We start from the raw sequence: 21,716 nt of genomic DNA on the forward strand, positions 1-21,716 counted from the left end.
CCTCCTTATGGAGGGTGTCAATGATGGTTTTCTGCACAACTGTCAAGTCAGCAGTCTTTCCCATGATTGTGATTCCTACTGCACCAAACTGAGAGACCATTTAAAGGCTCAGGAACCCTTTGCAGGTGTTATGGCTTAATTAGCTGATTAGAGCGGGACACTTTGAGCCTAGAATATTGTACCTTTTCAAAATATTCTAATTTTCTGAAATTGTGGATTTGGGGTTTTCATGAGCTGTAAGCCATAATCATCACAATTATGACAAATCACGGCTTGAACTATCTTGCTTTGCATGTAATGAGTCTATCTCATATATTAGTTTCACCTTTTAAGTTGCATTAGTGAAATAAATTAACTTTTGCACGATATTCTAATTTTTTGAGTATCACCTGTATAACAAAACAGCTACTAACTGTGCAATATGTGTGTAATAATTACATATAATAAAATTAAAAAGTCCCAACAGTACAGCAGAAAAAACGTCTTCAACTGATGTGAAAAAACGTATGTGAATATGGGTGAAACATGTAACAAATGGTGAACTTACCATTAAGAGTAAACTAAAAGCCACAATATATTGTAAGGCTAGAAATGCAGTTAATGCATCATCAATATAGTGACTGTATGTCAGTGTAAAACTGTTTAAGTTGAAATTTATTGTGCAGAGCTAGTTGTAGGTGTGCTTTCTGTGCTTTTACATACATTTATGCGTGCACAGCCTTGGAATTATGAAAAAAATGCAATTCTTGTAGGTAGAAAGACATGTTACCTTGAAACAAGATAGGTGCGCAAAGAGAATGGTATTTATTAATATGATGAAATGCAATAATGACTCACCATTTTCAAACATTGTTCCAGCTGTGAATGAGAGTTCAGAGTCATGCTCGGCTTTACATGCGTACAAGGCCTTTGCTTTCCTTGGCAAACTAAAAAAAAAATCAGAAGTACACAGGTCAATTGTCTTTAAGGTGTTAGTAAGAAGTATATTTATAAAAGTTTAAAATGTAAAAACATGGGCAACTATGATTGAGACCATATTAAGGGCTGTACAGTGGTGAAGCTGTTACTCCTACTTTAAAGCAATGGGTTTCTCAATTCACTGTCCACCATTAAGGTTAGCACAAAAAGGTCCTGTTTCCCTGTGTTTGCTAGATATTCTGACTCCGATTGTTGTGAAGTGATTTATCCCTTGTGAGACCTCTATGCCTGGCCTGTATAAGATATAATCACTGAGGACAATCCTCATCAGATAGCTTGAACTCACCAAATACTGATTCCATCCACAGAGGTGATTTTATTCTGAACATCAGGTTACAGCAGATGACAGGATACAAACAGATGAATAGGTTGTGGTATTTATGCAGTCAAAAGGTGATATTGTCTGTAGCTTACAATGTAGGATACATGTGCCCTGCTACATGTGGCTTATAGCTGCATCCATGACACAGGAAGCACAATAACAGGAAGACGGGTGGAGCATTACGTGCAAAGGAAGTGTGTCATAACATCAGGGAAAAAGAACATAAGAAACAAGTGTACCACAAAGGGTCACTAGATGGCAGCATGTGAACTAAATATAAAAGTCCACAGAAAACGGTTAGGGAAAACAGTTTATATAAATTCTTTGCCCTGTTGGGGCAGCACACTCCCCGTCTGGCATTGGTAAATGTCACTATATACATCAGAACGTTAGTTATGCAACTGCAAATAACAAACAGTGTAATTTGCTAGATGTCTTAAAGACCTGAAAGACATAAAAAGAACATACATATAATGCAACAACGCTTAATTCAAGGCTTCAAGTTATGTCAGCTCAAGTCCAAGACATTTTCTTCTTGAAGTCACAGGTAGGATCCAGCAGCGTAGGCAAACAAGTTCCTTCTCCAAAGTATAAGAGCAGAATAAGTTCCGTGATAGGTCTGATGAAAGTCTTTACAGTCCCTTGTCTTGAAACCTTCACCTCCACCTTGCGTACCTTAACATCATCACTAGGAACGCTCTTTACAATAAGTTCCATGGGCCATTCGATTCTTTCAGCTTGCTGGTCCTTAAGCAGAACAAGATCTCCAACTTGTATGTTAGGGTTCAGCCGTTGCCATTTCCTGCGTCCTTGCAGAGTAGAAAGATACTCCATCTTCCAATGATTCCAGAAGCAGTTGGCGAGGTTTTGTACTCGCTTCCACTGGTCATAGCACAGATTTCCTGCTTTAAAGTTTTCAGGTGGAACAGGAACAGACCTAAGCTTCCGTGTAAGAAGAGTAGCTGGTGTAAGGATAGTTGGGGTCTCTGGGTCTTTGGACACTGGAACTAGAAGACTGAAGACATCAGCTGTGGTTTCTTCTTGATGATCCAGCAGGAATTCAGGACTTGTTAAGCAAGAAAAATTTGCAAAGACACTTGCAAGCATAGGCCTGGTGGCATGATCTGCAGGGTTCAGATGGAACATAATGCCATTGTTAAGGTTTAGATGATTTCCTGATTCTCTCTAAATGGTTGCTGACATAGACATAGAAACGTTTAGTCTGGTTGTATATGTAGCCCAGAACAACTTTGCTGTCTGTGTAGAATCTGTCATCAGCTATCTGAATGTCTAGCTCACGCAGTATGAAATCTGCTATTTCTACAGCTAGCACAGTCCCACAAAGTTCAAGCCTGGGAATCGTGTGTTCAGGCTTAAGTGCTAACTTAGCTTTCCCAAACAGAAACCCTATGTGGGCTTGATTAGAAGAATCTCTTACCTTGAGGTAAGCGACAGCTGCTATGGCCTCAGTAGATGCATCTGAGAAGATGTGAAGCTCTTTCCTCTGACTTGTGGCAAGGAAGGCAGAAGTGTAGCAGCATGGTATAAGGATTTCATCTAATGCCGCGTACACATGAGCAGACTTTTTGACCGGACTGGTCCGACGGACTTTCCCAATGAATGGACTTGCCTACACACGATCACACCAAAGTGACGGATTTGTACGTGATAACGTATGACCGGACTAAAATAAGGAAGTTCATAACCAGTAGCCAATAGTTGCCCTAGTGTCAGTCAGTCAGTGTTTCGTCCGGACTAGCATACAGATGAGCGGATTTTTCGATAGGAACTGGGTCCGGCGGAGTTCCGACATAAAGATTTGAAACATGTTCCAAATCTAAAGTCCGTCAGATTTTCGACCGAAAAAGTCCGCTGCAGGTCCGATAAAGCCCACACACGGTCGAATTGTCAGACCAGTCCAGTCCGGTCGAAAAGTCTGCTCGTGTGTATGCGTCATAAGGCATATAGAGATTGTTTCCAGGACTCCCACTTTGAAAGCTGGTCTATTGGTAGTGGAGTTGGTTCGGTGTGATCATTGTCAAAGATCCTTTTCATAAAGGCGATGAAATGGTCCTTCAATTCAGGCCTGTTCTTTAGTGTACGTTGGGTTGAATCTGGATAGAGCCTGTTCACGATTGGTTGGGAGTTTAACCCTTGCAGCATGAACAGGTAATGGTGCAACCCAGCTGTTAGACTCATCCTGGAAGAATTCTTTGTCCATTATTTTGATGAACTCTCTGTCTTCGACTGGCAAGGCTATTTTGTTGTCATCGCTTGTAGTACAAAACACTGTGGTACCTAGGTTGTCATCACAAAGGTTAGGAGTGACACCAGGTACCTGGATGATGTCAAGAGGGTTCTCTTTTACTTCATAATGGTGAGGGCACTGTTTGAAGTAGGATGCACGACCGTTTCCTAACATGTAAGTTTTGAAGGAGTGGATCTCGGATGACGTACGCATTCTATCCAAGCATACGTCGCCCACCCTAGATTGAGTTTTTGTGCGTAAGGGGCATCATGAGGTCCATTGCACTGCTTGCGTACTTTGTGTACTCTGAGAATGTCTCTTACTAGCAAGATCAAGATTTCAGCATTCATGTCCATTGCAGGAATTTCATTAACAAGGTGGCTCAAGTAAGGATGGTGATATGCAGCCTCTGGAGTAGGAATTTCTTCCCTTTCGCCTGGTATCTGGTCACACTCGACTAATGTTGGTAGGGGTATGCCCTCTCCCTTATTGATATGAGAGACCATGAACCCATTGGCCCTTCTGCCGAAGGTCTCTTCACGACCAGAACAGGTTCTGAGAGTATACGGTGATGCATGTCCCTCCATACCAAAGATCTCAAAGAATTTAGGCTTAACCAGGGATCTGTTGCTCTGTTCATCTATTATGGCATACATCCTAATAGCTTCCTCAGGTTGACCCTTTGGGTATATCTTGACTAGGCATATCTTAGCACAGCATTTGGGATCTAGGTCTTCTCCACAGACTTCTATGCATGAAGAAGAAACGTTAGCTGTAGCTGGAGCATGACCTTGTTGCTCCCTGCCATGACTTGAGACAGGGCTGGAGGTAGGAGGCTGCTGTGAATTGTCTGAGGGTGGGCCCGGATGCATAGCAGTAGCATGTCTGTCGCTACTATATTCTGTGCACTTGATGACAACTTTACAGTCTTTAGCAAAATGTCCATAACAAGCACAGCACCTGTAGCATATTCCAAGTTTCTGAAGAATCTCCCTGCACTCTTGTAACATCTTTGCCCTAAGCCCACGACATTTCTTTAGGGGGTGAGGCTTCTTGTGAATAGGGCACTGACGATTAGGGTCTTTATCTCTGTCACCCAAATCGCTCTGGTGAGCAGGAGAGGATACAGGTGGTGAGATGTCTGTCCTTTTAACAGATATTGCTCTATTAAAGTCTCTACATTTAGCTGCTATGTTATCATACCTTGATGAGGATGATGATGATGAAGCAGGTAAGTTGGGTTCACTGAAGCTGAGATCGTTTCTCGTCCAGGCTTGATCACTGATGAACCTGCAAAAATATGCGAATGGAGGAAAAGATACGTTATAGTCTCTTTTGTACCTTGAGCCCTGTTGTGCCCATTTCTCTTGCAGGCCGTATGGTAGTTTAGGCACCACTGGATTGACACCATGAGCAGTGTCCAGGAAGCTTAGTCCAGGTAGACGTGGGTCTGTCTTTGCCAACTCCAGCTCCACGAGAAGATCACTCAGATCTTGGAGCTTGCGATAGTCTTTGTTCCCTATTTTCGGGAAGTTTTGCAGTCTCTTGAATAGAGCGCTTTCTATGGCTTCAGAGCTACCAAAGGGTAGCTCAAGTCTTGCCCATGCAGCAACAAGACCTGCATCTGGGTGGCACTGTTCTCAGTCTTTTAACACAATCTGCAGATTCTGGCCCTAGCCACTTTATAAGCAAATCAAGTTCCTTCTTGGTAGTAAGGTTGAGATCAGCAATGGCAGCTTTGAAGGTTGATCTCCAGGCCCTGTAGCTCTACGGACAGTTGTCAAACCTTGAGAGGGTAGTGTTAATGAGCTCACGGTGTACCATATATCTGGCGAAGTCATTCAAGTCTACTCTCACTCTTCGGTGCCAAAGTAACTTGTGGAACCCCTCGGGTGTGAAAGTTCTCTGGTGAAGAAGGGGGAGGTTTACCAGGATGAAATGATGTTGCGGGAGCATTTAACTGTGGTGTAGTCCCTAAGGCTTGTGCTGGCTGTGGCTTGTCACTGGAAGTCACCTTGTTGTCAGCAAGAAGTGATGCGGTTTGCTGCATAGATGCACTTGTGTTGTAGACTTGAGGAGGCTCAGGCATTTGGAGCTAAGAGGTCTCTGTGTTGAGTGTCAGAACATTGTTGTTAGTAAGACATACAGGAGATAACTCTGTATCATTGCAAACATTATGCTTTAGTACATATTTCACTTTTACATATTCATGTTCGACTGGGTCTTGCAGTTCCGCTGGGATGGACCAGTCTGAGTTAGCACTTTCTCCCATCGCTTGTTCGAGTACTCTCAGTCTTGCCAGGGCAGCTGCTTCCTCCCTTTCCATTTGCAGAATCTTTGATTGGGAATCTGCCTCTGCTTGTTGAGCTTTCATCTTTGCCACTATTTCTGCTTGTTGAGCTTCCATCTTTGCCTTTTGTGTTTCTAGTTCTGCTTCCCTTCTGGCAAAGAAGCTTTGCACTTTTTTTGATTCCGCATCAGCGCAGGCCTCTATTTTCTTATCGCTTAATGTTGAACTTCTGTAGCGAGAGGATATAGAAGAACGTGCAGTGTGCTTGGTTGATGTGGATCTGTGACAAATGGTCTCATGCAGTTGAGCAATGCGGAGTTCTGCCTTACGCTGGGCATTTTGCACTAAGAGATACTTTTGTTGGTTTAGTGCATCAGCCCCGGTCAGTTCTGCTGAAGAGTCCTCTATATTGCAATCCTCAAAGAAAGCTGTGTATTTTGCAAACAGCTCCTGGTAACGTTCGTACGCGGCAGATAAGCGATCTATAGAGTCTCTTAGTTCAGCTGGTCGATCATTAAATTGTGACAAAACTGACATGCAGTGTGAAGTTCTATCCCATAAGTCTGACAGATTGCTGGAGAACTCATCTCTAGCGGTTTCATAGTTTTCTCTGCGTTTCTGTGTAGGTTTTATTGTACATTTGGTCTTACACTCTGTTCGGCAATATCTGCAGAATCTGCTCCCTGTACATCTGCGGGTTCAGAGGCATGATGAATCTGCATTGGTTCAGCCACAAAGGGGTGCTCAGAGTCTTATCTAGACATTTTTCACATTTTTACAAGAAATGGTACTGTCTCTTTAAGAAGACGAACAGCAGCTTAGACAGGTGGGTTAACACAGTTCAATGTAGAGAAAAAATTTTTAACATTCACATGAAGTGCAGTAAACTCGTGCGACCATGTGCTTCAAAAGATGGCATTGAGCTTGATTGCAGATCAGGCACACACATATACACAGCAGGCTGTGGAAATTCTATACATCTTTTGACTCTGATTGTTGTGAAGCGATTTATCACTTGTGAGACCTCTATACCTGGTCTGTATAAGATATAATCACTGAGGACAATCCTCAGCAGATAGTTTGAACTTACCAATCCACAGAGGTGCTTTTATTCTGAACATCAGGTTACAGCAGATGAATAGGTTGTGGTATTTATGTGGTCAAAAGATGATATTGTCTGTAGCTTACAATGTAGAATACATGTGCCCTGCTACATGTGGCTTATAGCTGCATCCATGACACAGGAAGTACAATAACAGGAAGAAGGGTGGAGCATTACGTGCAAAGGAAATGTGTCACAAGATAAGGGAAAAAGAACATAAGAAACAAGTGCATTACCACAAAGGGTCACTAGATGGCAGCATGTGAACTAAATATAAAAGTCCATAGAAAATGGTTATGAAAACAGTCTATATAAATTCTAGGCCCCCGTTGGGGCAGCACACTAGAGTTTCCACTTACAATGCAAAACATGTCAGTGATATACATGGCTCCTGATCAAATGGGTCCCAGAATGTGCATGTACTCAACAGAGCCATTATATTGTAAATTCCAAGAATTATGTATAGATTACACAATTCAATGTCTGGGGGTTCATAAAACCAGGGCATAAAGTGCAATACTCAGAACGTCCGTTACTTATGGATATCTGTTAAAGCTCCCAGTTCATGGTAGTACTTCAGGTACAACATGTGAAAGCATCCATTCTAGTAGACTACTGGTATCTATATTAGAGACAGGGTTTTTATTTGCACTTTGGTGAGTTAAGTGCAGAGAGACATGTAAGAAAGGACAACTTATCCACCAAAGAAAACAAGTGAGGTCCACACTTTCACACATTATACACCAAAATGTCCAGCTCAGAATTGCTCAAACAGATCTTGGCATGGAGTCAGACATCCATCAGAACATGCCCTAACTTTCCCCCCAAAAAAGAAAATAATCAAGTTGCTGAATCAGGAAAACGTGAAGCAAAAACTGAGTTCAGGTTATCACAGATGCAAAAAAAAAAAAAAAAAAAAAAGAAAATAATTCTCATGCATTCTGCTGCCAGACAATCAGAAGTCCTTACTTTAATAATGAAAAGTATTTCAGTTGTATGGAACTGAAGGAACAGATTATTTGGTACGCCAGGCTAGTACTCCTAAAGGGGTGAACATAATTAGCAACCACACTCACTTATGCTATAGCATTCAAATAATTCTGATTTGATATTATGAGGTCTTATGTGTGTTACAACAACACTGCAACACAACCTTAAAGCGGAGTTCCACTCATTTTTGTGTTTATTAAAAGTCTGCAGCCACAAAAAAGTGTGACTGCTGACTTTTAATAAACACACACTCGCCTGACGCATGGTATGCAGCTGCCTGAACCCTCGCTTCTCTCCGGCGCAGGTATTACAAGTGTGAGCACACGGCTGTGATAGCTTGTGGCTTCACAGCTGTGTGCTAGTTGCGCAGCGCCTCCCCATTGGTCGGGCAATCTTCTGGGACATGTGACATGTCCCAGAAGATTGCAAGGAGGGAGGGGAAGAGGAGAACTTCCACTCAAGTCGCCTAGGTGGCTTGAGCAGAAGTGGGAGCAGGTATCTGTCAAAACTAGGTACCTGTTCCCCCCACCCCCCCAAAAAAATGACATGCCAAATGTGTCATATTTGGGGGGGGGGGGGGAGTGCTTACAGCAGAACTTCCCCTTTTGGGTGGAGCTCCGCTTTAAGCACTAATCAGAGCCAAGGCAAGGCAGTACCGATCCACTGTCCATGCTTACATCTCACCTACCAGGATCCCAGAGCAAAAGTCAGATAACATTTTTCTGATTTACAGTTATTCAGTGTTGGTAAGTCTGTGCTTGTCACAACAAAACATGGTGGCACAGGACTAAGTGGTGGCAAAACAGAAGAGGATCTCGGCGGGAAGAAGCTGGATCTGCTGGGTGCGTATCTCCCGCCTCCCGGGAAGCAGAGGTTAAAAAAATAATTATGGGGTGGGGGAGGCTGAAAATCAGCTTTAAGTATAGAGGCTTTTTACAACTATGCGCATTGAACATTTTGTTGACAAAATTTGGTTGAAATAAAAAGTAAAAAAACAATACCCTTGATGAATCTACTTGTTACTCAAAACAGATTCAGGTGGCTTTTTTTTCTGACCTAAAACGCAGCCTATGGTTTTATTGGGCTTGCACAGACAGGCACGTAAACTTGTACTGTGCATACATCAGTAAAAATTCGCACAAACACCATACTCCCTTGATAAAAACAAACAAAAAAAAAAAGAATTTTGAAGCATTTGTATACATGAAAATGCGCATTTGCTATACAGCCCATTCTCGTGTTTTTTTACTTTCAGTATGTTTTATTAGAAAGTTTAAAGCACAAAGATACATACAAAAATCATAGTAAAATAAAGCTTAAAAGACATATCATAACAATAGAAAACGGGAAATAAGTAAAATACCACAGTAACAGTGGCCAACCCAACCCAGGACACCATATCAATCCAGCACTAAGAGCATCTCTAAAAGGTTGCCAGAGTAAACAATAGAAATTTCAAAACAACTGCAGAATATGACTCCAAAAAGCTCACAAAGTGCAAGTTTTACGTCCTTGTGTTTTTTTTTTTTTGCTGGGAATATCTGATATATGTATCTCATACATCAGTACCATGTGCAAGTACCCTTAACTTGCATCTTTAGGCTTCATTCTCACACATTGACGAGTGTTTTTTATTTACTGATTTGAATGCAGCTGCATTGTTTTCAGTGTTTCACACAGACCCGTAAAACGTGCAGTGTGTTCAAATCCATAACACAAAATCCAAGAACCTGCATCTGAGGACATACATATACATGTATGCAAGATACCAGTATTGTAAAAAATGAAAAAAAAGGGACAGTTTTATACAAGTATTTACTAATCATTACACAGGAAATTTTGTGCTGGGAAAAAAAACCCAAAAACAATATAAGTTCGGTAAAGTTTTTACGGTCATGTCAGGCTTATACAACCTCTGCTGTAGAAATAGGGAGAAAGGCTTTGGCCTTTGCACTTTAGGACTGCCAGAGAAACAGTCACAGAAAGCCATTCTTCAATTAAAGCTGAACTCGAGCTAAGATATATTTTGCATGTTCAGACTGGTCCAGTTTGACCCAATGTACAGTGGGGCAAAAAAGTATTTAGTCAGAAACCAATTGTGCAAGTTCTCCCACTTAAAAAGATGAGAGAGGCCTGTAATTGTCATCATAGGTATACCTCAACTATGAGAGAGAAAATGTGGAAACAAATCCAGGCAATCACATTGTCTGATTTTTGAAAGAATTTATTTGCAAATTATGGTGGAAAATAAGTATTTGGTCAATATCAAAAGTTCATCTCAATACTTTGTTATATATCCTTTGTTGGCAATGACAGAGGTCAAACGTTTTCTGTATGTCTTCACAAGGTTGTCACACACTGTTGCTGGAATGTTGGCCCGTTCCTCCATGCAGATCTCCTCTAGAGCAGTGATGTTTTGGGGCTGTCGCTGGGCAACACGGACTTTCAACTCCCTCCAAAGGTTTTCTATGGGGTTGAGATCTGGAGACTGGCTAGGCCACTCCAGGACCTTGAAATGCTTCTTACGAAGCCACTCCTTTGTTGCCCGGGTGGTGTGTTTGGGATCATTGTCATGCTGAAAGACCCAGCCACGTTTCATCTTCAATGCCCTTGCTGATGGGAGGAGGTTTGCACTCAAAATCTCACGATACATGGCCCCATTCATTCTTTCATGTACACGGATCAGTCATCCTGTTCCCTTTGAAGAGAAACAGCCTCAAAGCATGATGTTGCCACCCCCATGCTTCACAGTAGGTATGGTGTTCTTTGGTTGCAACTCAGCATTCTCTCTCCTCCAAACATGACGAGTTGTGTCTCTACCAAACAGTTCTACTTTGATTTCATCTGACCACATGACATTCTCCCAATCCTCTTCTAGATCATCCAAATGCTCTATAGCAAACCTCAGACGGGCCCGGACATGTACTGGCTTAAGCAGGGGGACACGTCTGGCACTGCAGGATCTGAGTTCCTGACGGCGTAGTTTGTTATTGATGGTAGCCTTTGTTACGTTGGTCCCAGCTCTCTGCAGGTCATTTACTAGTTCCGCCCGTGTGGTTCTGGGATTTTTGCTCACCGTTCTTGTGATCATTTTGACCCCACGGGGTGAGATCTTGCGTGGAGCCCCAGATCAAGGGAGATTATCAGTAGTCTTGTATGTCTTCCATTTTCTAATTATTGCTTCCACAGTTGATTTCTTCACACCAATCTGCTTGCCTATTGCAGATTCAGTCTTCCCAGCCTGGTTCAGGTCTACAATTTTGTTTCTGGTGTCCTTCAGCAGCTCTTTGGTCTTCACCATAGTGGAGTTTGGAGTGTGACTGTTTGAGGTTGTGGACAGGTGTCTTTTATACTGATAACAAGTTCAAACAGGTGCCATTAATACAGGTAATGAGTGGACAACAGAGGAGCCTCTTGAAGAAGAAGATACAGGTCTGTGAGAGACAGAAATCTTGCTTGTTTGTAGGTGACCAAATACTTATTTTCCACCATAATTTGCAAATAAATTCTTTCAAAAATCAGACAATGTGATTGTCTGGATTAGTTTCCACATTTTGTCTCTCATAGTTGAGGTATACCTATGATGACAATTACAGGCCTCTCTCATCTTTTTAGGTGGGAGAACTTTAGTCAGCACAATTGGTGGCTGACTAAATACTTTTTTGCCCCACTGTAAGTATGCATAGGTAATGCCTGATCATCCTCTGTGGAAGCTGTAAATCATTGAAGTAGCTCAAGTTACTACAGTGATGGTTGCGATCTTCTGGCATGACTGCAATTCAGAGAACCCCTTGCATTTTTTTCAATAGATGCAAAGCATTCTCTGGACAAGGTAGAAATTGTGAGATCACGCCCCCCCCCCTTCCACCTCATCTAATGAGAGATTGTTAATGTGTGTATCCAGATACCTGCAGGCAGCTGCTTCTGGTAAAAATCATCCCTGCTGTGTCTCCTTCACAGCTGGTGGATACTGCCCTGAGCAGCTATCTTCTGGCATTGTGAAGGTAAATAGCAGCAGCTGATACTGAGAAAAGTTGCACTGCCCACCAAAACCTCTCTGCCATTCACAAAACTTCCACACAATGAATCATGTTCTGTAAATGGAGGAAGAGCCGTGGAATGGCAGGATTTCCTCTGCCTATTTACAGAATAAGATGCATTGTGAGAGTTTAGCAAACCAAGTAATATGACTGGAAGAGAAGGTAGAAGGGGGTGAGTGGAGCAACCCTTTTTAGTAGCAGAAGGTTCTGTTAACCTTCATAGCACTGAAAGACTGCTGCTCAAAGGAGCCACCTGCAAGTAAAGGGATACACAGATGCTAATGTGTAAATGCTATATCCTTAAAAAATATGTACTAATTCCAGCTTTAAATATCACAATAGCAAAACCTCTAAAGTGTCATATTTAAGTGCAATGAAATAGAGTGCTAGATTCTCAATAGGCACAGTAGCACAACACTGCTGCTCGAAGTCTGTCCAGGAAAGCTCACCCCTTTCCCCACTTACCCTATATATCATATGCATTGAGATCACTTTACTTACAGTAAATGCAGGACCATTCATACACACTATACATTCATGCAGTAAGCTCAGTGAAGCAGAGCCTGTTAAAAGTGCAGGCGTAGGGGTTGATTTACTTAAACTGGTGCAGCTGTGCCTGGTAGCCAGTCAACTTCTAACTTCAGCTTGATCAATTAGCCTCGGTTCACACCAGAGGCGGCACGACTTGCAGGTCGCCTCACCGAGGCGACCTGGACACGACTGCCTGGGCGACTTGCAAAACGACTTCTGTATAGAAGTCTATGCAAGTCGCCCCCAAAGTCGTACAGGAACCTTTTTCTAAGTCGGAGCGACTTGCGTCGCTCCGATTAGAACGGTTCCATTGTACTGAACGGGACGCTACTTAGGTCGCCTGACAAGTCGTCCTAGTGTGAACCGAGCCTTAAGCTTTGACAAAAAAACTGGAAACCTGATTGGTTTCTATGCAGAGCTGCACCAGCTTTTGCACTCTCCAGTTTTAGTAATTCAAACCCCTAATGCTGGCCATACACTATACGAAAAATTGGACGATAGAGATTTAGAAAAACGTAAAAATTTTTGGAAGGGCAAAAGATACTACATCATGTAGTGACAGAATTTCGAAAGATAAACTTTCAATGGACATAAATTAACTGGGGTTAATCATTCGATTTGGTCACATTAGAAGGGAAATGATGAAATAAAATTCCAGGTTAAAGTCTTCTTGCACGTGCGCACAAAAAAAACGAACATTTTTTCTCTTGCGAGAAAGCCAATAACCTTACAAAAAGTCCATTCATTCCATAAAAATATTTCAGAATTGTCAATCGAATTTTCGGGGCTGAAAATTTGAAACAGATTATCGTTCGCCATCCACTAATTATCAGAAAATCGGAAGAGCGTTCGAAACAATAGAATTTTGTCCTATTTTTCGTATAGTGTATGGCCAGCATTAGGCTCGGTTCACACTTGTGCAATGTGGGAACCCTGTGAATCCACTATGGGTTCCCGCATCGCACCCGACTCGCACGGCAGTTCACACTGACATATGTACATTGTTAAGGACACCCCCATTTCAGCTCGCATATCGCACTGCGAACTGTCAGTTCGGACATGAATCGGATCGCATGGGTGTTCACACCCATGCGATCCCATTCTGGTGCGGACCAAAAAAAGGGTACTGTGCGAGTTTGTATGTTCTGTATGGCTGAAATCGCATTGGACAGACATCGCATGTGATTTGCACTGCAGTGCGGTGCAAATCAAATGAGATCTCGCAGAGCACAGAAGTGTGAACCGTCACTTATGCCGCACACACGATCGGACTTTACGGCATACTTGGTCCAGCGTACCGGATTTCGTCTGACAATTCGATCATGTGTGGGCTCCAGCGGACTTTGTTTTCTCAAAAGTTTGACGGACTTAGATTTGAAACATGTTTCAAATCTGTCCGACAGACTCGAGTCCGGTCGAAAAGTCCGCTCGTCTGTATGCTAGTCCGACGGACAAAAACCGACGCTAGGGCAGCTATTGGCTACGAACTTCCTTGTTTTAGTCCGGTCGTATGTCATCACATACGAATCCGTCGGACTTTGGTTGATTGTGTGTAGGCAAGTCCGTTCATTCGGAAGGTCCATAGTAAAGTCCGTCGAAAAGTCAGCCGGGCAAAGTCTGCCGTAAAGTCCGCTTGTGTGTACGCGGCATTAGAGTCACTAAATGTGTCTGCCCGGCAACTGCACCCATCACACTCCCTGCTGTAACTTTGATGTCATATTCAAAATGAGCAATGAGCGATATGCGTAATGTGTGTAAAATACATACATGTGGCATCATAAGTATAATTCAATTGTCGAATTATCCCAAAATCACCGCTTCTAAATCTAGATTGAGATAAATGTGTGATATATTTCAGCTCTTTTGAGATAAATGGGATGCGACTATAGGGAACATTCAAATGAGAAAGGGAGAGTGTTTGGGACTTAGTGTCTAAATTTGGTTCTGGTTATCATAATTAGGGTAAAAAATCTATTTGTTCATAGTATGTGTATGAATGTGATTTGGGGACCTTGGATTGTAAGCTCCTTGACTACAAACGCTGATGTGACTATAGGGAAATGTACAAGCTCTCTTGCAGATATATTAGTTAGGGCTCATTTACACCTGCTTTGGCTTCAACACACATTAAAGCGCCTATCACTTCAACATGCTTTTATGATGTGTTTTAGATGCTTCGGCAAAACTTTTGGTGATGCTTCGGTGAAGCTTTGGTGATGCTTCAGTGATGCTCTTTAGAGGCTTTGTTGAAGCTTGACAGATGTCCCGTGTGTGTGTGTGTGGATATCTCATACCTGCAATTTCTCCAAAACAAAGCGAAGCTAAAGCTAAATTAAAGACTCTCAAAACCTGCAGGTGCTTCAAGCGAGCTTTGTCATAGAGTTCTATGGAGACTTTGAAGATGCTTTAAAGCACCACTAAAGCAACATGGGGTATAATTTTTGAAGCAAAGCCAAAGCAAAGCAAACAAAAGGTGTAAACAGGATTGCAAGCTAACTATTCTATTTAGTGACAGGGGCTTTAGCTGGCACTCAAAGCTTTAACAAAGCCCTTCCAAAGCCATGTTTTAAAGCAAGTGTAAACTAGCCCTTACAGGGATGAGACAAACCATTTACCACTTACAGTGATTAGCGTTTTTTGGAAAACATTTATCCAAAAAGGAAAAATAAAATAGTTTGCTTTAACTGCTTATAAAGTGTGAGCTGGAGTTTGGCTTCAATTTGTTAGTGTATCTAAATCTGCTAGTACAGCTAAAGCTGTCCATAGATTAGTAATTGTTTCTCTTTTTTTTCGTTCAACCAGTGTGCTGAACAAAACAAAATGATCCGATTGCCCCATCTACACAGTGTCTGTGATGCTGATTCTGTGCAAAAATACTGACAGGCTGGCTATACAGAAGTCAGTCAATCAGTAGATCGACTTCTGTACAACCAGCCTGCCCAAATATGAAGCAAAGTTTGGCTGGCCCCTGCTGAACTTCCTTCCCTGTATGGCTGGATTTTACACTCCCCTTCGCCCCAGATTATCAATGCTGCTATCTAAAGGTGCCCCTTCATCCAGACTGGGTCCAGACTGGGACACTGTAATACAGGTGGTGTGCTACTGTAACTGATACATTTGCAAGGGTGTGTGTACTTTTGAAAAATTACAGGCTTACTGGCAGGATCACCTTGTAAAAATAAAGGAAAGGAAGCCTAAAAAAAAAAAAAAAGTAATGCAGCTACCACATCCAAGACTTTGTAAGCTGCAATATATTACATTTTTGGTTTTGGGTTGGATGCCACATTAAATAGAGGTGTCCATACTTGAGCCCGACTAACTGGTTCCTTTGACTGGCACTGTACAGTTCTTCAACCACTCAGAAACACATGTTCTCTAAGACCCCTTTCACACTGGGGGGCTGCCGGCGTTAGTGGTGCTTAACCGCTGTTATAGTGGCGCTTTTCGGCCGCTAGCGGGGCACTTTTAACCCATGCTAGCGGCCGAGGAAAGGGTTAAATGTGCCTGTGTTGCGGCGCTGCCGAAGCGCTTTGCAGGCACTTCGGCAGTGCTGCACATTCATTTCAATGGGTAGGGGCGGTTTAGGAGCAGTGTATACACTGCCCCCGCACCGCCCCAAAGATGCCGCTTGCAGGAGTTTTTTTCCCCGTCCTGCAAGCGTACCACCCTTGCAGGACGTGGCGCCAGAGGTGCTTTACAGGCACTATTTTTAGTGCCAAAACGCCTGAAAAGCGCCCCAGTGTGAAAGGGGTCTAAGGAGTCTAACAAATTGAGCTCTGTTGACTTCAATTACACAGCACAAACCCCTTCGTCTCTACCCACAACTGCCCTAGGCACCTTTTACCATAACCACTAGGGTTTCTCCAGAGGTTGCTAGGGGTTCTTCTCAATGACCACAAGTGTAAGGAGCATTCTTCCCACGGACCATCATACTAATGCATCATGAGTTGTAGATGGAATACTTTTTAGCAGAGGTTCCCTGATATCTGAAAGTTATTTCAAGGGTTACACTGGGGGTTATTCACGAAAGGCAAATCCACTTTGCACTACAAGTGCAAAGTGCACTTGAAATTGCACTGAAAGTGCACTTGGAAGTGCAGTCGCTGTAAATCTAAGGGGGACATGCAAGGAAAATAAAAAACAGCATTTTAGCCTGCACATGATTGGATAATAAAATCAGTAGAGCTTCCCCTCATTTCAGATCTACCCCTCTGATTTACAGCGACTGCACTTCCAAGTGCACTTTCACTGCAATTTCAAGTGCACTTTGCACTTGTAGTGCAAAGTGGAGTTGCCTTTCGTAAATAACCCCCATTGTGTTGGAAGGGTTGAGAAGGGCTGTTCTCCACTAACAAATGCATATCTCTTATTAAGCAAACATTTTATAGTGCAGTTTTTAAACCACCATGGCTATTTTCCCTATTTAATACAAGGGGAGAATATAAATTACTTGATTAAGGAAATTATCTTTCACCAGGCATCTATCTGATAATATGAATATAAACACCACGAATGCTATCTTCAGTACAAAATACATTAGATCAGTGGACTAAGTGTAAATAGGGAAGTGACTAAGTTGCAGAATAAGGAACAACACCAAAAAAAAAAGGAAATGAAAAACGTGTGATGATGAGCGTTTTGGGAGATCCTGAAGCACCAATAAGCGACTTGTTGAGTCACACAAAGAAACACTAAAATCCTGCATTAACCACTGACTGCAAATGGCTACCGGTTACCTAAGCAAGGTTATGTAACAGTAGTAAATATGGATGCTTCCTGTTCTGCTTTTTGGAAACTACCAAACTTCAACTAAAGACACTGAATTTCTACCAGAAGTTGTCATTTGTAAATGCAGAGAAATGATATTGTTTTTACTTATTACACTGGATTAAAACAATGAAGCCAGGAAAAAGTAGTAGAGCAATCAAATGCTGGAAGTAGGATGGGGCTGATATGACACATTTCTTTTTGGTTGACTAACACACAAGAACTTAGCCCTATATTAATTTGTGCTATGCCTTTTTTATCTAGTGTAAATAGTCTTTGAAATACTATGGTCCTCTAACAGCACTGAAGTGCAAGAAAAAAAAAAAAAAAACATAATTTTTTTTTTATATATACTTACCTGTAAAATCCATTTCTTGGAGTACATCACGGGACACAGAGCAGGCTATAATAATTACTATCTGGGATTTCCCAAAGCAATACACTTAAGGGGAGGGAGACACAATCACATAAACAGCCACCAGAGAAGGACCTACTCTGCTGCCCGTAACACACTGACTATGTACAGCTGTGCAAGATTCTGTGTGCACCAGTTTTAGTATATCTCCCCCAAAAAGTAGCTGGACAGGGGATCCAATTCTTCTCTCTATCCAAAACACAAACAATATGGGTGATATCTGACATAAATAAGTTAGAATACTGACCTTATTCTGGGCTAGGCTATTCTAAAAAAAAATATTTGCAGTATGCATGCACAGCTTATGCATAAGACTACATACTGAAGTTTTAATATCACTTAGAGTATCTCACAAAAGTGAGTACACCCCTCACATTTTTGTAAATATTTTATTATATCTTTTCATGTGACAACACTGAAGAAATGACACTTTGCTACAATGTAAAGTAGTGAGTGTACAGCTTGTATAACGGTGTAAATTTGCTGTCTCCTCAAAATAACTCAAAACACAGCCATTAATGTCTAAACCGCTGGCAACAAAAGTGAGTACACCCCTAAGTGAAAATGTCCAAATTGGGCCCAATTATCCATTTTTCCTCCCCCGATGTCATGTGTTACCAGGTCTCAGGTGTGAATGGGGAGCAGGTGTGTTAAATTTGGTGTTATCGCTCTCAATCTCACATACTGGTCACTGGAAGTTCAACATGGCACCTCATGGCAAAGAACTCTCTGAGGATCCGAAAAAAAGAATTGTTGCTCTACATAAAGATGGTATGGCTATAAGAAGATTGCCAAGACCCTGAAACTGAGCTGCAGCACAGTGGCCAAGATCATACAGAGGTTTAACAGGACAGGTTCCACTCAGAAAAGGCCTTGCCATGGTCGACCAAAGAAGTTAAGTACACGTGCTCAATATCATATCCAGAGGTTGTCTTTGGAAAATAGACATATGAGTGCTGTCAGCATTGCTGCAGAGGTTGAAGGGGGTCAGCCTGTCAGTGCTCAGACCATACGCCGCACACTGCATCAAATTGGTCTGCATGGCTGTCGTCCCAGAAGGAAGCCTCTTCTAAAGATGATGCACAAGAAAGCCCACAAACAGTTTGCTGAAGACAAGCAGACTAGGAACATGGATTATTGGAACCATGTCCTGTGGTCTGATGAGACCAAGATAAACTTATTTGGTTCAGATGGTGTCAAGCGTGTGGCTGCAACCAGGTGGGGCGTACCAGGACAAGTGTGTCTTGCCTACAGTCAAGCATGGTGGTGGGAGTGTCATGGTTTGGGGCTGCATGAGTGCTGTAAGCACTGGGGAGCTGCAGTTCATTGAGGGAACCATGAATGACACCATGTACTGTGACATACTGAAGCAGAGCATGATCTCCTCCCTTCAGAGACTGGGCCGCAGGGCAGTATTCCAACATGATAACGACCCCAAACACACCTCCAAGATGACCACTGCCTTGCTAAAGAAGTTGAGGGTAAAGGTGATGGACTGGCCAAGCATGTCTTCAGAGCTAAACCTTATTAAGCATCTGTGGGGCATCCTCAAATGGAAGGTGGAGGAGCGCAAGGTCTCTAACATCCACCAGCTCTGTGATGTCTTCATGGAGGAGTGGAAGAGCACTCCAGTGGCAACCTGTGAAGCTCTGGTCAACTCCATACCCAAGAGGGTTAAGGCAGTGCTGGAAAATAATGGTGGCCACACAAAATATTTACACTTTGGGCCCAATTTGGACACTTTTAAGTAGGGGTGTACTCACTATTGTTGCCAGCGGTTTAGACATTAATGGATGTGTGTTGAGCTATTTTGCGGGGACAGCAAATTTACACTGTTATACAAGCTGTACGCTCACTACTTTACATTGTAGCAAAGTGTAATTTCTTCAGTGTTGTCACATGAAAAGATATAATAATTTTTTTTAAAAATGTGAGGGGTGTACTCACTTTTGTGAGATACTGTAAATATACCACGCACACTTTACATTGTAGCAAAGTGTAATTTCTTCAGTGTTGTCACATGAAAAGATATAATAATTTTTTTTAAAAATGTGAGGGGTGTACTCACTTTTGTGAGATACTGTAAATATACCACGCACAACTACACTGGATTCTCTGTGCACCGGTTTTAATAAACCCCCCCCCCCCCATGTGGTCATCAGCAGCACTGTGCTAAACAAAAGTTTGCCAAACAAAAATAGGCAAAAGGTATATTAAAAAAACAAACAAAACAAAAGACAATGAATATATATCACTGCCGCTGCTTTAGCATTGCCACCAAAGTTATAAACAAAACAGATGAAATCCCACAGCATAAAAGAAAATCATATGTACTAGAAGTGCATTAAAACAATGTGCTCATCAGCAGAGCTTTAGTGTCCGAATGTGAATCCAAAATATATTATAAACAGAGGTTTTAACCTTGCTCCTTCTATATTAAAACAAAAACTTTTTGGCTGGAGTTCCACTTTAACTGTATCCAAATCCAGATCACACAGCCCGCTAGTGAACTAATGCTTCTAAAGCCTGAGCTTTCATTACAACTACTGTGCTTGCTGTTGCTTTGTAGAAAACACCATTTGACATTATATGTATTTTGGTTACTGTTACTGTGCGTCTGGCACCTTGGAGAGCCTTGTCAGATGATGTAAGAGCTGCGATATTCTGGCCGCTGTCACACCTCTTCAACCCTGCTGAGATTTTAAGGGCACGAACTGGCTCTAATACTCTTCTTATTTTTTTTGGCCTGAAAGTATAGCATAGGGCCAAGAATGTATTCCTCAACTTTCTTTCTGCCCCTCTGGTGTATAAAATCTCACTCTTCAACATATTGTATGCCTATTTAGCAAGATAGGGATAGATGCAGATTTTTTACAGTATGTGCCCCTTTTACTTTCAGATTTCCTACTGTAAAGGCTTGAATGTACTATGTACAGGAAAAGAACTAAATTAAATTGACGTTGCAAAATTTGAATTAACTTACTTTTATAGGAAAAAAGCATAATATTTGCAAATGTAAAGTATCAATCAAATATGAAGGGTGCCCTCTCCTGCTGAAAATGCTAACTGCATGCCTGTCATGTCACTGATCCACAGCAAGAATAGATCGAAGCATTTCTGACTTTTCTACAACTTTCATCTGCTGCATGTTTCTTCTGTGTCTATTACTCAAAAGTACTGAGGCCAGACAAAGCCATGCAAGTAGCAATTTTCAAAGAGGGTAGTATGAGCAGCCCCCATTATTTAACCACTTCAATACAGTGCACTTTCACTGCCTTCCTGCCCAGGCCAATTTTTAGCTTTCAGTGCTGTCACACTTTGAATGACAATTGCACAGTCATGCAACGATGTACCCAAACAAATTTTTTACAATTTTTTTGAGACAGATAGCGCTTTCTTTCGGTGGTATTTAATCACTAATGAAAATAGGTCAAAAAATCCGTGCTTTGGACAATGAAAGGGCTGCTGCCTTTCCCTAATTAGTTCCCTCAGGGGGCTAATTGATAAATATAAGGAATGGTTGGAAAAAATTGGCGCTGCCCTATTAACAATATTTAATTAATTAAGGATGTAGAATCCATTAAGTCATGCAGTATCTAAGTGAGATATGCAAATAAAGGATTGTCTCCTAAAACCATACGTGAAATGAACTATAATCTATAAAAGAACTGCCATATGTGTAAAAATCATAAACAAAGAAGAAAACAACAAAGATGGTCATTGAGAACGTCCTATGACGAAACGCGTAAGACCGGAGTCATGCTCACACATCATACCCGGAAGAACAGGCTGGAACGCAAGGTGGGACGCACGCTCGGATTCATTTTCTAGTCTCATCCTTGCCTGCAGCCGGGTCTGCACTGGAACTACGGTTTTTAAATACTTGTATATTTCAATAAACTGGACATACTTCACCACGGAAGCCCCCTGTTTCTTTCTTTCTTTATGATGGAGGATAAAACAGATTGATGGTGGAAAGTAGAGGAGGAGCCCAGTCGTGGAACGCATGGTTGAAATTTTAAATCACTGGAGG

The 21,716-nt window shown here is 42.0% G+C and overlaps 1 protein-coding gene across 2 annotated transcripts in view; it reads right to left on the bottom strand.

Annotated features, from left to right (window-relative positions):
* Positions 1-21,716, bottom strand: part of ARHGAP26 (Rho GTPase activating protein 26) — a 744,136-nt gene that overhangs the window by 34,498 nt on the left and 687,922 nt on the right. For both annotated transcript variants that reach the window (XM_073620639.1, XM_073620638.1), the window contains one exon: positions 838-926. In XM_073620639.1, the coding sequence (XP_073476740.1) occupies positions 838-926 (89 nt within the window). The remainder of the gene's footprint in view (positions 1-837; positions 927-21,716) is intronic.

This window comes from Aquarana catesbeiana, linkage group LG03 (genome assembly GCF_042186555.1).
Source record: "Aquarana catesbeiana isolate 2022-GZ linkage group LG03, ASM4218655v1, whole genome shotgun sequence".
Lineage (NCBI taxonomy): Eukaryota > Metazoa > Chordata > Amphibia > Anura > Ranidae > Aquarana > Aquarana catesbeiana.